At 42.5% G+C, this 16257-nt stretch overlaps 1 protein-coding gene across 2 annotated transcripts in view; it reads left to right on the top strand.

Annotated features, from left to right (window-relative positions):
- Positions 1-5369: 5369 nt before the first annotated feature.
- WDR47 (WD repeat domain 47) overlaps positions 5370-16257 on the top strand; it is a 35028-nt gene continuing 24140 nt past the window's right edge. Inside the window, exons 1-2 of one of the 2 annotated variants that reach the window (XM_070396054.1) lie at positions 5370-5573; positions 15494-15660. In XM_070396054.1, coding sequence (XP_070252155.1) covers positions 15503-15660 — 158 coding nt within the window. In that variant the 5' untranslated portion in view covers positions 5370-5573; positions 15494-15502. Of the gene's footprint in view, positions 5574-15493; positions 15661-16257 lie in introns of those variants that run through there. The other variant, XM_070396053.1, reaches the window with a different exon arrangement.

The raw sequence follows: 16257 nt of genomic DNA, 5'->3' as shown, positions 1-16257 counted from the left end.
CATCGATCAGCTGCCTCCTGCACACCTCACACCTACTGGGGATGGAGCCTGCAGCCCTAGCATGTGCCCTGACCGAGAATCGAACCCGCAACCTTTCAGTGCACAGGTCAATGCCCTACCAATTGAGCCATACCAGCTAGAGCTAAGAAGTATTTTTATGGGAATTTATATTAAGACTTTTAGGTTGCGAGTGATAGAACTTAACTCAAAAATAGCATAAACAAACAAAACAATTTATTGGCTTATGTAACTGAAACAAGGGAAAGAAGAACTTGAGAATCCAGACTCTGTCCATCTTTATCCACATTTTGGCTTTCCTCTCTCAGGAACCTCCGTGTGTCAGGGAACATGATGGCAAGTAGTTCTAGGGTTCCATCCATATAACGCCTAATCGGGGGAGCGGCTTCACCTCCTAATGCAGAGAGTTCCAAGTGAGGAGCACGATTGCCATGGCTCTGGTCATTCTTGGACCAACCACTGTGGCCAGGAAGAAGTTGTACTATAGCTTGGATCTCAAGCCCCACCTCTGGCGAAGAAGGGCTTGGAGTGGGGGTGGCAGCTGGGCACTGCTATTTGCAGGAAGAGGAAAGAGGCTGGACAGACAACAATAACATGTAGAATCAACGAATGAATGCATAAATAAGTGGAACAACAAGTTGATGTTTCTCTCCCTGTCTCTTTCAAAACATTTTTTTTAAGAAAGAATAAACATCAAAAACATTTCTGGAAAGGCAGAATTTGATCCAATTCAAAAAGAAGTGCTAGCTTGACGAAAAGGTTTTAAGAAAAATATTTACAACCCTTTTTTAAATTTATTTTTAGAGAGCATGTTCGTTAGATGCTCAAGCAGAATGTCTAATACACAGCAATGATTCACTTGAAATTGTTGGTTTGACTGTATTTAAACTGGTCTTCTTAAGTAAAAACGGTAATAAAATTCTGAGTGTAGAAATTTTTAAAAAGGGGAGGTAGTTCCCTTGGCCTCTCATCAATGGAGAGAGGCGTTCTCTGGAGAGTCACTTGGCTGCTTCCCAAGAGGCCTCAGGAGGTGGCATGACTTGGGAGAATGTACTGTTGAGTCCAGATGATTCTCGGGATTGCAGGCTCAGAAACCGATTTCATCAGCATCTCTCGGGGTGGATCTCCGAAACCAAGGTCACCACACCAGGGTATGGGGAAAATGGATGCCAATTTACAGATGGAAAACTTCAACGGTGGCCAGCGAAGTCTTCCCTTCTCTGGGCAGACCCATATGGGAAACTGGAACATAGTTATGAAGGTGAATCAAAATGAGGGGAGTTAAATTTATGGCCTAGGCTTCAGGTAAGAGAAGGGTAAAGTTAAAACAGAAACAGGAATAATGGCTCTCAGGGCCCGGGGACCTACCTTCAAGATGGCCTCATTACTGACGCTGGGAATTGGGCTGGAGTTTTCGCTTCCACTGGCAACACCCACCCAAGCACCGTCTGTTTGTAGGCGTTAAGGTGACTGCATATTTCTACTCTAATTTATTGAAATGTTGATCTCAGAGGTAATTCGAAAAGGACAATTTTATTGCCAAGTTCTTCAAGGAAGCCTTAGAGTTGCTCCTGAGAGCTGACAACACTGAGCATTGTGCCTGAAAACCAAGAACTTAAAAAACTTTTTTATTTTTTATTTTCATAAGAAAATAAAGGAAAAAACAAGAATGTACTTTTCCTTTTTGTGTGTGTAGAAAAGGAAGCAAGAATTTATTGACTGCAGCAAAAACATACTTAGGAGAGGGAAACAAGCAAGGGCATAGAAGCAACCGAAGAGCCGAGGCGGGCCGCTGAGGTTCACTGGGCAGAGAAAAGGGGGCCTTGGAGACAGGTTCGGGGGGTGAGCCCGGGATGAGCTGCCACTGCCCATTGCTCCTCTGGTTGCAAGTCACAGGAGGCCCTTAGAGGTTAGGGGATATGTGCCTGCAGGGGAAGGAGAGGGGGAGGGGAATGGCATAGGTCTGCACCCTGGAGAGAGAAGGCCTATCTTTCTTTTTTTAAAATATATTTTTATTGATTACAGAGAGGAAGGGAGAGGGAGAGAGAGAAACATCAACGATGAGAGAGAATCATCGATTGGCTGCCTCCTACATGCCCCCCCACTGGGGATCAAGCCCGGCAATGTGCCCTGACCGGGAATCGAACTGTGAACTCCTGGTTCATAGGTCAACGCTCAACCACTGAGCCACACCAGCCGGGCTGCCTATTTTTCTTTATGGAGTTTACCCATTCACATATAATGTAAGCTTTTGTTTAGGGGTCTGTCTAGACAGGCGCTCTGATAGAGTTGAATTCTGCCTCTAGGGTCCTTGAACCTGGTTGAAGGAGAAGCCCCAGTGGAGGTACTTTGTTCTCCCAGAACCGGGCACTGCTGGCTGGGAAGCATACAGCTCTTCTCTGTGTGTGTTTATGAGTGTGCATTCTAACGATGAGAGCAGAGCTTTTAAAGCAAGTTCCCTTACCCCCGCTGAACTTCCCCTGGGCAGCTTGAGGCAAGATTTCCCAACGTAGGCTTGTCCTCAGACTCCTTTCTACTATTTGGGGAAAACCAAAAACGTCTGTTCGCCTTTTTAGAAGTGAGGTTTGAGAATCATATTAAAGGGGGTCCACCTTAGCCTGAAGGCATTTATGTCACAAGGCACCATGAGTCATTCTGTCAAGTCAGGACCTGCATTTTCAAATGATGCCTAACCTAGTTCCTGAGCCAGAGCAGGCCCTCGAATATTTGGTGAGTGATTGAGGCAGTACCCCGGGATCTAAGGACAGTCATTCATCTGAGAAAGCCTTGTCCTTTCTGAACAATTCGCTGCTTTGCAGCAACTAGAGTGAAAGACAAGCAGATCTAATCTCAACAGTGTGGCCGAGTATAGAAGGAAAGCTGATACCTTAGGCTAACAGCTATTAAGGTTGTCGGGTAACACTTGATGTTACACTAGGAAGCAAATATACAATCAATGCATTTGTCAGAGTACAAGTGATAAGATGTACTAGACGTCTTATATTTCAGTGCCTCGTTTCTTTCCTCCTCCCATCCCCCTTTTCTGGAAATATAATGGTTATGTATTTGCTTCTAACAACTCTGATGGCTATTTATTGAAAGTTGAGATGCAGATGACACTGTGCTATAGAATATGAGATATATAAGACCTTTTTTATTCCCTCTACTTGTCAGAATAAAGTCCATTTTCTTGAAGCTAATATTTCCAGTTGTTGCAGAGTGAAGGAGAGTGGAAAGATTTTAAGAGTCAGAATGGTTAGAACCTTGGCTCTGCTACATGTCAGCTGATAGACTTTGGGTAAGTTTTTCCCCTTAATCTCTAAATGGGAATTATTAACAGGCATTTGAAGGGAGATTGTGAGGTTTACATGAGAACATAGGCAAACACTTCATTTTGTGCTTAATGAATGTCAAAACCAATGTAGTGCCATACGTCAGGTTCTTTCTTTTTTATAGCACTCCAACCCTAATAGGTGGTCGAATGTTTGTCAGATTGTCCCTGATTAGTAACTCTAGATTCAATTGAATGTGTAAATATTTAAAAGGGTCTGCATCTTGCAACTATTACTATTTGAGACTCAAGATTGAGAAGTGGATTTTCAGGTGAAATATACTGGCTGAGTGATTGACAAACTATTTCCAGGATATATCATATCTGCCCACTTTTTCAATATAAACATTATGCAGTTTTTGTTTTGTTTTGTAGCTATCAGCCCCTGAGGCAACATGAAGTTGTGTTTATTTGTTGGCGATTTACCATTGAGAGGGTTCTTAATGAAGATTTTCTTCCAGGAGTTCATCAGGGCTAGACAATGGAAGTTTTACAATTCAGCTTTTGTGCTTGTAATTGTTTTCCTTGAATTTGGAAATACTTTCTTTCTTTTTTGTTAATCCTCACCTGAGGATATTTTTTGCCATTGATTTTTAGAGAGTGGAAGGGAGATAGGGAGGGGGAGAAGGAGAGAGAGGGAGAGAGACACCAATGTGGGAGAGACACATCAATTGGTTGCCTCATACACACTCCCCTGACCAGGCTGGGGATCGAACCGAAATACAGACCAGGGTTGTAAATATTTTTCTTAAAACCTTTTCGTCAAGCTAGCACTTCTTTTTGAATTGGATCAAATTCTGCCTTTCCAGAAATGTTTTTGATGTTTATTCTTTCTTAAAAAAAAATGTTTTGAAAGAGACAGGGAGAGAAACATCAACTTGTTGTTCCACTTATTTATGCATTCATTCGTTGATTCTGGCATGCCCTGGCTGGGAATTGAACCTGCAATATTTGCATATCTGGGTGATGCTCTAATTAACTGAGCTGCCCAGCCAGGGCCAATTTGATGCTTATTCTTACTAGTCTCCTTTTACCACATTGCCCCCACTTTGGGAGGCCCCAGGTCACTCCTGGCTATCACAGGCTTGTGTCACTGCATTCTTCCTTAGTTCCACATGGTTTTACCCCCCTGAATGCTTAATTCCGTTCATTTGAGCATCATGCCTGTTTGTGGAATACCAGTTATACACCGAGTGTAAATGAATCAGAAGGCTCTGGCTAGAAATAAATGATAGACATTCAAGGGCCTTAGAGTTTGCAAACCGGGAACACAACTAGGCAATACCCAGAGTGTTTTGAAGAAGAGAAACTACGAGTTCTTATCGATAAAAGTTCATTCTTGAGACGAATCAATCCTGCATGCTTCGCTTCTGGGTTGGTTCCGATGATGATCTTCCAGATGCAGCGAGGTTTGGGTAATGGGTGCCCTCATACTGCACCGAAGGGGTGGGAAGTAGTAAGGTTTTGCTGCCCAGGAGCTTACACCCCAAAGGGGTAATAAAAACTACCCCTTCAGGGCAGGTCACCACAAAATCAAGAAGGGGCGATTGAGCTGCGGGCACTTTCAGGAAGGATGGGGCTTGGAAAAACAGGAGGAGGCCAGGTTTACTTCATTTCACCTGTATTCATAATTTATCCAGGAGGCATATTAAGAGTCCATTCTAATGCGCAGAGGACTCCATTGGGGAACCACAACCTCCTACACGCTATTTCGGGACCCACGGTCGCGGGCGGCCAGGGGTCTGCGTCGGGACTGCGGGCCTTCCGCCATCGCCACTCCCGCCCTTCCTCGGGGTCCAGCCAGTCCTCGGAGCGCCGGCCCGGAGCCCGTCGGTCCAGGCGGGTCCTCCCCTCGCCAGGCTCGGAGGGTCCTGCCCCGACTCTCCTTTCCGCGCAGGCACCTGCCTGGCCGCCCCGCGCGGCGGGGTCCTGCGGCGCCTCGGGGAAGCGCGGCGATTGGCTGGCGGCGTCGGGACGGGCTCGGCACCGTTTGACAACCGCAGTCTGCGGGAGGCTGGGCTGAGGGCCGCCGCGCTGGGAGGGGCCGCGGGAGGAAGGACGGACTGACGGACTGATGCTCTGACGCGCGGCGGAGGGAGGACCGACGCCAAGCCGAGACCGCCGCCCTTGCGTTCCCGCCCCACCCGGAGCCGGCCGCTTCGGGCCCCGGCCGCCGGCCTCCCCGCCGCTCTCGCCGCCGCCGCCTCCCCGGGCTCGCCCTCAGGTGAGTGACTCCAGGAGGCGGAGGCAGGCTCGGGCCGCGCCGCACACCTCGCGTTGCCATGGTCACCCGTCGCCACCTGTCACCACCTGCCGGGGCTGCGAGCCAGGCGACCCCCAGGGCGGCGCTCGCGGCCGGGGAGGGGGCGTCTAGAGCGGGCTGGGTGCTGGCCGGGTGGGATGGGTCGCGGGAGAGGCCCCCGCGCCGCGGGATGAGGACCTGGGAACGGCGGGGCCGATGCCAGGCCGCCACCCCGGGACACACCTTTCCCTCGCTGCCAGCCCGGCTCCGGGGGCACAGACGCCCGCGCCCTGGCTCTGCCGGCCCCTGAGCACCGAGCGGCCGCCGAGAGGCCGGTGGTCGTGCCCACCTCGCTGCTGCCGAGAGGGGGGAGCGCGGCAGACGGCGCGGACTCTTCCTTCGCCGAGCCCGGGAGAAGTGGGCACGCCTTGGCCGGGAGGAGGGGGAGCTGCGGGGCTGGGGAGCTGGGGAGCTGGGGATCTGGGGATCTGGGGGCGAGGGCAGCCCCGCGAGGCCGGGTCTGGCCGTTCTCACATCGGTAGTCAACGGGAGAGGCCTTTGGGGACCTGGACGCGGGTCCGAGGGAAGGCGGCGACTGAATTGGGGACGGGGTGGAGCCTGGGCGGGGGGCGCCTGCCCGGGGGACGCGGGAGGCTGTCACGCTGGCTCTCGGGGTTCATCTGGTTCCCTGTATTGGAGAGAGGGGCTGGGGCTGCGGCTCTGGGGCCAGGCCTTGGCCGAAGGGCCGGCAGCAGCGGCGTTTGACCAGCATCTGATTTTTTCTTCTCTGTACCCAGACTCGCTCACCAACCACGCGTGCTGTCTGAGCCGAGCTTTTTTTTTTTTTTTTTTTTTTTTTTTTTTTTTTTTTGGCAACTTGGTTCCCTGCATAATGAAGGAGAAGCCTTTGTTCCACCCAGATTCATAGGTTGTGATCCTAACACTTCCCTCCCTTTGTTGTAGACTTCATAGAATACTTCAAGAAGTTCATGGCACAGACATGAGCATGTAGTTCTTAATGCGATAGAAAATTTTTTTTCACGGTAAATCCAAGTAGATTTTTTTTTTTTTTTTGTCTCCAGTGTTGGCATGTGTTTGCATTGAAATTTTACTAGAGAGAAGCAATGCCTAAGGGCCCATTTTCCTTTACATGGCATATTCTCGAGGCCTCATTTAGAAGGAAGCTGTAATGAACCGCAGGCTTTAGGGGGTAGATTGCTTCCACACAGAAAAGAAAAAATATACAGGGATGGATAAGACAAGAAATTACGCAGAATAGTATACTGTTAGCTTTAAAATAACACCTTGAATTTAGATGCCATTATATATGATTTTAAAATTTTTTTCAATTACAGTTGACATACCATGTCCTATCAGTTTTAGGTATATTAATTATGTAATTTTTGTGTGGAGGGATTTTAAACTGTTTATCTCCCACCCTCCAACTTCCCTGTCCTGTCCCCCCCTCCCCCTTTTAAAAGCCAGTAATAGGAATGTATCATAGAGAAAAGGGGTATTACCCTGTGTTCCTACTCACATAATTGTGTTCAGTCTCTTCTGTTTGTGAAATGGAATTTATCAACTGCTTACTGAATGGACAGCTTGATATACGCTGCAGTTTGAGAAACACTTCAAAATAAGTATGAAAAGATGCAGGTCTCCTTAGCACATCAGTAAGCTGGAAGTCCGCCAGGATTTAAGTTTCCCTCTGCTGCTGATTACAATCTTGGAAGAGCTACTTACCCTCCTGTTGACTCTGATTTCTAGATCTGTAAAATGGGGATAATCCCTGCTAGTGTTTTAGTCTGGAAATAGGCTCTGAAGTTGAACAAAATAATGTATTTGAACGCACTCTGGAAAAATGGAAGGCACCTACGGATTACCTTCTCATAGAGTGGCTCATTGGCAAGGATCGTTACGGTTCTCTGCTTGATCTATTTAGCATTTTCAGGTGCAGGGCCTTCTTTCTTACAATGGCCTTAAAAGGCTCCTGGGAACTATGGAGGTGCAGTTGTACTCCCCGCAGAGGCCCTTGATTACTGTGCTGACATGGAGGCAAGGGTGTTTCCTCCCTGTATGTGGGTCAGGGATGCGTTCCTGCTTTCAGTAGGAGGTTCTCATATTTAGCAAATAAGGCTGTGGCAAATATCTGTGACTTGAGTTTCATTTGGTATTAAACAATCCTCAGTGTGGGTCATTGGTTCTTGATTTATAGAGAAATGGTTTACTTTGTCCTGCTTGACCTATGCTTTTCAAACAGGAGTATTTGCAGTGTTAGAGACAAGCTTGCTATGTGCGTGAGTATGATAAATCCATGGCCAGGTAACATGGCACATACTTGAGGGAGTTGTCATCAATTTCACTTGAAGACTTGGATACAATATTTTGTTTCTTTTTTTTTAAAGTAACAGCATATTGCCATAATATATTTTTAAAATCCTCACCCAAGGACATGTGTAGAGAGAGGAGGAGGAGGGGGACATCGATGTGAGAGAAACAGATCTGGGATCAATCTGGCAACCCTTTGGCGCACAAGATAATGCTCAACCAAAGCCACTCTGGCTGGGCAAAATATATTGTTTTTATGTTAAAACAAAAAGATAATATGGATAATTTCTCACTGATTTCTAAGGTAAAGTTCAAAGGCTTCAAAAAATTTTCATGCTTAAGGGCCCTCTGAAGATGTGTTCAGTTTCTTCAGCCCTTATGGAGAAAAATTTAAGAAGCATTGCTTTAGACTTACTCAGCTAATGAATGGTAAATCACTACATAGCACAGGAAGGAAGTTGAATTCCAATTTCTAAAACTTTGACTGACATTAGGCTCAAGATTTCTTGAATCCTAATTATGTCTTCTTGTTTTTTTTTTGTTTTAATTCTTTATTGTTTAAAGTATCACATATGAATCCTTCCCCCCCGCCCCATTGACCTCTCCCCGCTCGTTCCCACTCCTCTGTCCTCTTGTTTTTACCCCTGCAAATGTCACAATGTTGTAGTGGAAAGGTCACAAGATTATGGTCAGATAGACCCTGTTGGTCCATTCTTGCTGCTGTACTTTCCGCTGTGTGTCCTTAGACAAGTACCTAATGTTTCTGAGCATTAGTGTGATCATCTGTAAAATGAAATGATAGAATTGCAAGAATCACATAGATAATATAGGGGAGTACTTAGCACAGGGCCTGACGTAGCAGATGCACAATAAATGTTAGTACCCTTTCCCTTCCCATCCTGCATCTCAGGATAGTAACAATCCGTCAAACCCATTCCTAGCAGGAGACCGTTACATTTCATTTGTAATTCTTTAATGGTACTCTTTGTATTTTTGTTGTTTAGTTGTGTTCATTGTATAGTGCCTACATCATGGGAAGTGTTAGTTTCACTGTATACAGTGGTTGACCAGACCACACCTGGTATATTGTGTTCAATCTGAGGTGTTTTAAGAGGGAGATTAACAAATGTGAAGAGGAGAATGACCGGAATGGTGGCAGACATGAAAGCTATTGAAAAATGGTTGAAGGAAGTAGGAGAATAAACACGATTTTGTCAGATTTAAATATGTGTACGTTTTTAACATAACAAACTTGTATTATGCTGACCCTGAAGACATAACTAGATGAAAGTCACAAGTAGATTTCAGTTAGATATTAGAAAAAAAAATACATTCTTACTTGTGGGAAAAAATGGAGTTCCGTATTCTCTATTGTTGTGTAACAAATTTTCCCTAAAATTAGTGGCTTAAAACAACAAATACCACTGTTTCTGAGGGTCTGGAATCTGGGCACAGACCAGCGGGAGCCTCTGATTTAAGGTCTCATGGGGTGGTAGTCAAGCTGCCACAGGGGCTGTGGTCTCACCTGAAGACTGGCTGGGGATGGTCTCCTTCCCAGCTGATGGGGCCTGTTCTTTTAGGGTTTGGACATTTACAATTAAATGACCTGGCAGCAACATAAGTTTTTGAAGTGCTATTTTGTTAAGAGGATAGCCAGCAGATTTCTTTCTTTTTTCATTTTTTAAAGGAAAAGGCAAAGTAGTCCTATGTTGTAGTTTGATATTTTTTTTCCTTCAGTGGCTTCATGGGACTTCATTTACTTATCCACATTTTTACCTGCAAACTGGAATTGTAAAGCACCATAGTTCAGTATTAGGCATCCTGTAATAGTTGGAAATTAAAAGGGAGTGCTTTTTATTGTGTAGGATGGAGTTGTGGATTAATGGAGCCTTTCTTAAGCACTTTTTTCTTGACTACAAAGTTTATAGTGGCTGTACCCCAATTTCTTTAATCTTATACTTCGGAATGATTCTTAGTTTTGTATGTTTTTCTTCCTTTTTAATGTGTATTATAAGTAAGTAATCTCATCGCAAAGGAACATTTAAGTCATATCTATTTATAATTGGTTAGAAAGCTACCACTGATATCCTATCTAATAATAGACAAACATGGTAATTGACCGCACCTCCCATTGGCTAATCAGTGAGATATGCAAATTAACTGCCAACAAAGATGGCGGTTAATTTGCATACGTAGGCGCAAAGCGGTGGAGCGAAGACTGAAGGCAGCTCCAGGCAGCTCCGGCTGGAGTGAAGGCCCAGGTCCCGGGTGCCGGAGGAAAACCGGTGCCGGCAGCCAGGGGAAGGGAAGGCCTATTGCACAAATCTTTTCGTGCAACAGGCCTTTAGTTTTTTTATAAAACTTTTTCCATAACTATGTATAGAAATGTACATAGAAGTTGGTATATTTCTATTGTCAGTATATCTTTTTTTCTTATTGTTAATGTTTTATCTTTAATCTTAGATTTCTAAAAATAATTTTATTTCTGCCTCCTTAATACATTCTTCTAATCTTGTTTCACTAAGATAAGAATCAATATGAATACACATAGAGAGTCCATATGAAATTTAGTGTCGGTGGATTTTAATTGTTATTTAAGTACTGAAATATTAACCACCTTCCAGCTGGTTTTCAGATGTGCTTATTATTATTATTATTATTATTATTATTATTCAGATCAAACCCAGAACCTGGATATGTGCCCTGACCAAGAATCGAACTGGTGACTTTTCAGTGCACGAGACAACCAACTGAGCCACACCGGTCAGGGCCAGATGTGCTTATTATTAAAGAAAACTCTTGGGTGGGAGCAGCTGGAGAGAGGTCAATGGGGGGAAAAGGAGACATATGTAATACTTTAAACAATAAGGAATTTAAATTAACAAGCAAATTCTTGTTTCCTCACCTTACCCAGTCCAGGTATTGGATATAAGTAAAAATGTATTCCTTAAAGGAAAATGTTTTTGTGATATATTTTTACAGACAAATCTGTCATTTAATATGGAAATACCGAAACATTCTGAGTTTCCCCCATTTTACTTTGGATTTTTAGTGGAATACACTATAGTTTTGGCCCTACATAAGTTCTGAGTGGTGAGTCATTGTTCATGTGTACCATGAGCTGGCAGGTCTACCTAAGATGCTGTCAGAGCTGACTTTGGCTAAATCATAGTTAGATTGAAGGGCCAGAGCTCTATTTTTTAAAATGGCTTTTAGAAATCTACTCTGTACTTTTCTTTAGACACTTCTTCATTTTTTTAAATATTTTAAGTTAATATAACTAACATTTTGTACTATATACATCTCATTTTTTATTTTTTTTTAAATATATTTTTACTGATTTCAGAGAGGAAGGGAGAGGGAGAGATAGAAACATCAATGATGAGAGAGAATCTTTGATCGACTGCCTACTGCACGCCCCACACTGGGGATCGAGCCCACAACCCCAGCATATGCCCTGACCAGGAATCACCAATGACCTTCGGGTTCATAGGTAGCTGCTCAGCCACTGAGCCATGCCAGCTGGCTATCCATCTCATTTTAAAAGATAATTTTAGTTGTTCCTAAGCTAGTTAATTCTTACTGATTTATAGCTTCCCTGAGGAGGCGGGAAGAAGCATTTATTATTAAGTTCTTTTTTAAAAAATATATTTTTATTTATTTCAGAGAGGTAGGGAGAGGGAGAGAGAGAGAAACATCAATGATGAGAGAGAATCATTGATCAGCTGCCTCCTGCCCACCCTTTACTGGAGACTGAGCCTGCAACCCAGGCATATGCCCTTGACCGGAATCGAACCCGGGACCCTTCAGTACACAGGCTGACACTTTATCCAAACTGGCTAGGGCTATTCTTGAGTTCTTTTCCTCTGAGTTAGAGAAAAATTCTGGTTTTGTAATGATTAATAGTTTAAGGAGATTAAAAGTGTTTGTGAATTAAATGTTACTTTAAAACTATGTATAGTAGTCCCCCTTATCCATGGTTTCAGTTACCTGCAGTCAACCACAGTCTGAAAATATTAAATGGAAAATTTTGAACTAAGTCATTCATAAGTGTTAAATTGTGCACTATTCTGAGTAGCATGATGAAATCTCGCACAGTCCCGCTACATCCTGCCCCGACACGAGTCATCCTTTATCCACACTCACTGTATGCGCTGGCTACTTATTAGCTGTTTTGGTTATCAGATTGACTGTTGCAGTATCACAGTGCTTGTATTCAGGTAATCCTTATTTTACTTAATAATGGCCCCACAGCACAAGAGTGGTGCTGCTGGCAATTTAGATATGCCAAAGAGGAGCCATAATGTGCTTCCTTTAAGTGAAAAGGTATGTATGTATAGGAAAAAACATAGTACATATAGAGTTCAGTATTATCCATGATTTCAGGCATCCCCTCAGGGTCTTGGAACGTATCCCCTGCAGATAAGGCGGGACTACTGTGTGTGTGTGTGTGTGTGTGTGTGTGTGTGTAGTATCTAATTTCTAAATCATAGAGCTAGGATTTTGGAGCCACTCAAATGTTTCAGTAACACAGGGTGGTTAGAAAAGAATAATTCTGAGATATAGTCATCAAGCACATGCCTATGTTTTATATTGTATACAGCAACAGTGAAGTTTATAAGAATTAAAATTATGGATTGAGTGATTAAAATATATCTCTATTGGGAATTTCAGAGTATTGAATTAAAACTTGTCTTTTAAAATTAATTTTTAAAAACCCTGACCAATTCTAGGTTAACTAGGATATGTTTTCTGCATCTATTCAAAATTTAAATGTAGACTCAATGTAAAATATGTATTTGTAAGAATGAATTTCTTTTAGGTTTTATTGACTAAAATGATGGCAGCATTAAACTTGTAGTTATGATTTAAAATATGAGTATTGCTATAAATTCATAGTAGCTCCAGAGTTACCTCATATTTAGACTGAATGTTGAATAATATGTAGCCTATAAAATGTTAAATATCATCGTGTGTATTGAACAACATCAGAAAATTGTAGTCTCAATTCTGCACGAAGTTGTATTGTTGGTACATAGTGCCCTTTAAGAACTTAGAGATGCAGTGGGGAGGTACGATTTTTTTTATGAGAGTCTAATTAGTGAAAGTCATTCCTTTGCTAGGAAAAATTATCTGAAGATTTGGGGAATGCTCAAATTGCTAATTGTTGTGCTCTAGGAGTAATCCCAGGGAGACGAGTCTGAAATATGATTAGAATTCAGTGAGTGGAAATATCATTAAATTTACTGTCTTTTGGATAAAGTCTATGAATAGGAGGGTAAGCTCAGAAGACAGCAAAGGGAAACCCAAAGCATGAGGAATCAGGTGGCTGGCTTGCTGGGAGAGAGAGTTGGGATTGGTCTGTTTCCTGAAGCAGGCATGTCTTTATTGTGGAGGTGGCTGTGTGAGATTAGCTTAGTCTGATATCATTAAATATTTGAGCCATATAACTATCTTCCCAGGCACTGTCCCTTGTTTACCCTACCACCTTCTCTGTGTAGGAGAGCATCATCTGACGTGAGCATTCTGGTCTGCTAGGAATTTGCACTTCACATTATGAAGAAATAAATTGAAAAAATAGTAAACAAATTGAAAAAAATAACCTTGGTCATACATATATGTGTTTATATTTCTGTGAGCTTGCTTAAAGTTAGTTGGTCCTGTGAGAAAGATGTGCTTACAGTCTGTTTCATCGGATGTTTCTTTGTAGCTAGTCTTCTTCAAGTGGTTGTTTGTATTGCTCTGAGCCTTAACATTTGAAAACTCTAACAACTTGGACCATTTAACTTGTGTGAACTCATATGTAAAATGAGAATTTTGACCTAATATCTTCAGAATTTGTCCTAGTTCTAAATCTTTATGAATTCATGACTGATGTGCTCAGTTGTATCACTATAAACTTATATCCTATATAATAAAAGCCTAATATGCTAAGTGTCTGGTCGTCCGTTCAACCAATCAAAGCATAATATGCTAATGATATGCTAAGGCTGCTCAACTGCTCGCTATGATGTGCACTGACCACCAGGGGGCAGACACTCCAACCTTTAGGTTAGCTTGCTGCTGAGGTCCGGCCAATCGGAATGAGATGGGCCGGACACGCCCTGGAGCCCTCCCATGGTCCCCGGCACCAGTGGGGTCCCTCAGCCTGGCCTGCGCCCTCTCACAATCTGGGACCCCCTTGGGGGATGTCGGAGAGCCGGTTTAGGCCCGATCCTGCAGGCCAAGCCGAGGAACCCCACTGGTGCACAAATTCGTGCACTGGGCCTCTAGTAGGTAATAAGAGTTAGAAGAGATTTTAATTAATTAATTAATTTAAAAAATATTTTTATTGATTTCAGAGAGGAAGGAAGAGGGAGAGATAGAAACATCAATGATGAGAGAATCATTGATTGGCTGCCTCCTGCATGCCCCCCACTGGGGATCGAGCCTGCAACCTGGGCATGTGCCCTTCACTGGAATCGAACCTGGGACCCTTTAGTCTGCAGGCCGATGCTCTATCCACCGAGCCAAACCAGCTAGGGCTAGAAGGGATTTTAGAGAGTTAAAATATCATTGTTAAGGTTGATAGTACCAATATAACTTAAAGTTGCAATTTTTAACAAGCCTTGTTTTGTTTGGTTCTAAAATACAGGGTGCAATATTTTACATGTTGCTGCTGGACTATAAGTTTCTTAAGGATAGGGCCAGTGTCTTCTGAGTACAGGATAGGGCCTGTCACAGAAAAGCCAATAAATGCTTATGGAATGAGTATGAATACCTAGGACAAGGTATTTATGACATAGCTAAACATGGTTTGTTTATTAGTAACTTTTTAAAGTATTTTTTATTATGGCAAATTTTCAACATGTGTAAGAATAGAAAGAATAATATTGTCCTAGTCCATCTGGGTTGCTATAAAAGAAAACCATTGATTGGTGGCTTATCAGTAGTGAAAATTTATTGCTCACAGTTTTGGAGGCTAAAAGTCCAAGGTAAGTATGGTCAGGTTCTGAGGAGGGCCCTCTTCCTGCTTGCTGACTGTTGACTGCATCCTCATAAGGTGGAAGGGTTGCGCCAGATTTCTGGGGTCTCTTATAAGGGCACTAATCCCAGTCATGAGAGCCCTGACCTCATGACCTAATAATGTCCCTTAGGCCCCACCTCCTGAAACCATCACTTTGGAGGTTAGGATTTCAACATATGAATTTTGGGAGACACAAACATTCAGACCATAGCAAATGAACCTCCATTACCCATTACCCTGCTTCAATAGTCATGATTATTCTTGCTTCATCTTTATCTCCTCCCACTCCATTCTTGTATTATTTTGAAGCAAATCACAGACTTTATATCAGTTAATCTGTAACGATTCCAAAGTGTATCTCTCAAAGATAAGGACTTAAAAAATCATTGTCATACCTTTGTTACACCTGAAAGAATGACTTGGTTTTGATAAGTATTACAATTTCCACTTTATAACATCTGAACTAAATATTTCCAAGAAACCTGTTATGTGTACTTTCCAGATAGTTAGTAACACTTGGACATAAAGCAATAGAATTAATTTTTGTTTTGTTCTGTTTAATATTTAGGCTACCAACATGACGGCTGAAGAAACAGTGAATGTAAAAGAGGTCGAAATCATTAAGCTAATGTTAGACTTTTTGAATTCAAAGAAGCTTCACATTAGTATGTTGGCTCTTGAGAAGGAAAGTGGAGTCATAAATGGCCTGTTTTCAGATGATATGCTTTTCCTGAGGTATGAATTCATTAGCTGTGAGGTGTGTGGCTCCTTTAAAGCAATGTTAAGTATCAATAAGGTGATATGTATAACACAGATAGTTCTTTATAGTCATGAAACGGCTATGTAAGTATAATTAAAAAAAAGTGTTTGTGTTTATATTGGAGCATTTACCAAACAGTGTTTTCTGTAGAATGGTTTCAGTAGCAAGATCTAGAGGTCCATTAAAAAAACGGGAGTTACAGCTACATTGTGGTTATGGCATTGTTAAAAAAATATTTGAGTAAGGAAGCAGGGACTCCAGAAAGAGAAAATATTTCTGAAATATCATTTTTTAGACATAGAAATAAAACATTCTCATTATATAAACATATTCATTTTAGAAAATATAGAAAAATAAGAAGAAAAATCACCCTACCATCTAGATGCTCTACTAACAATTTTCTTGCATATTAAAAAGTAACAGCAATTAAGAAAAAAAACCCCAGCAATTATATTGCATTTATAGTTTAGTATCCTACTTTATCCATTAACATCATAAGGATTCTGTATGTAATTGTAAATTTACACCTTAAAAATTTTCAAATTTTATTAATTTCCTAATGGTTCCTCTAT

Source organism: Myotis yumanensis, unplaced genomic scaffold (assembly GCF_028538775.1).
Source record: "Myotis yumanensis isolate MYYU_CA2020_CCGP unplaced genomic scaffold, mMyoYum1.0.hap1 SCAF_17, whole genome shotgun sequence".
Classification (NCBI taxonomy): Eukaryota; Metazoa; Chordata; class Mammalia; order Chiroptera; family Vespertilionidae; genus Myotis; species Myotis yumanensis.
This window is presented reverse-complemented; position numbering and strand designations above follow the sequence as displayed.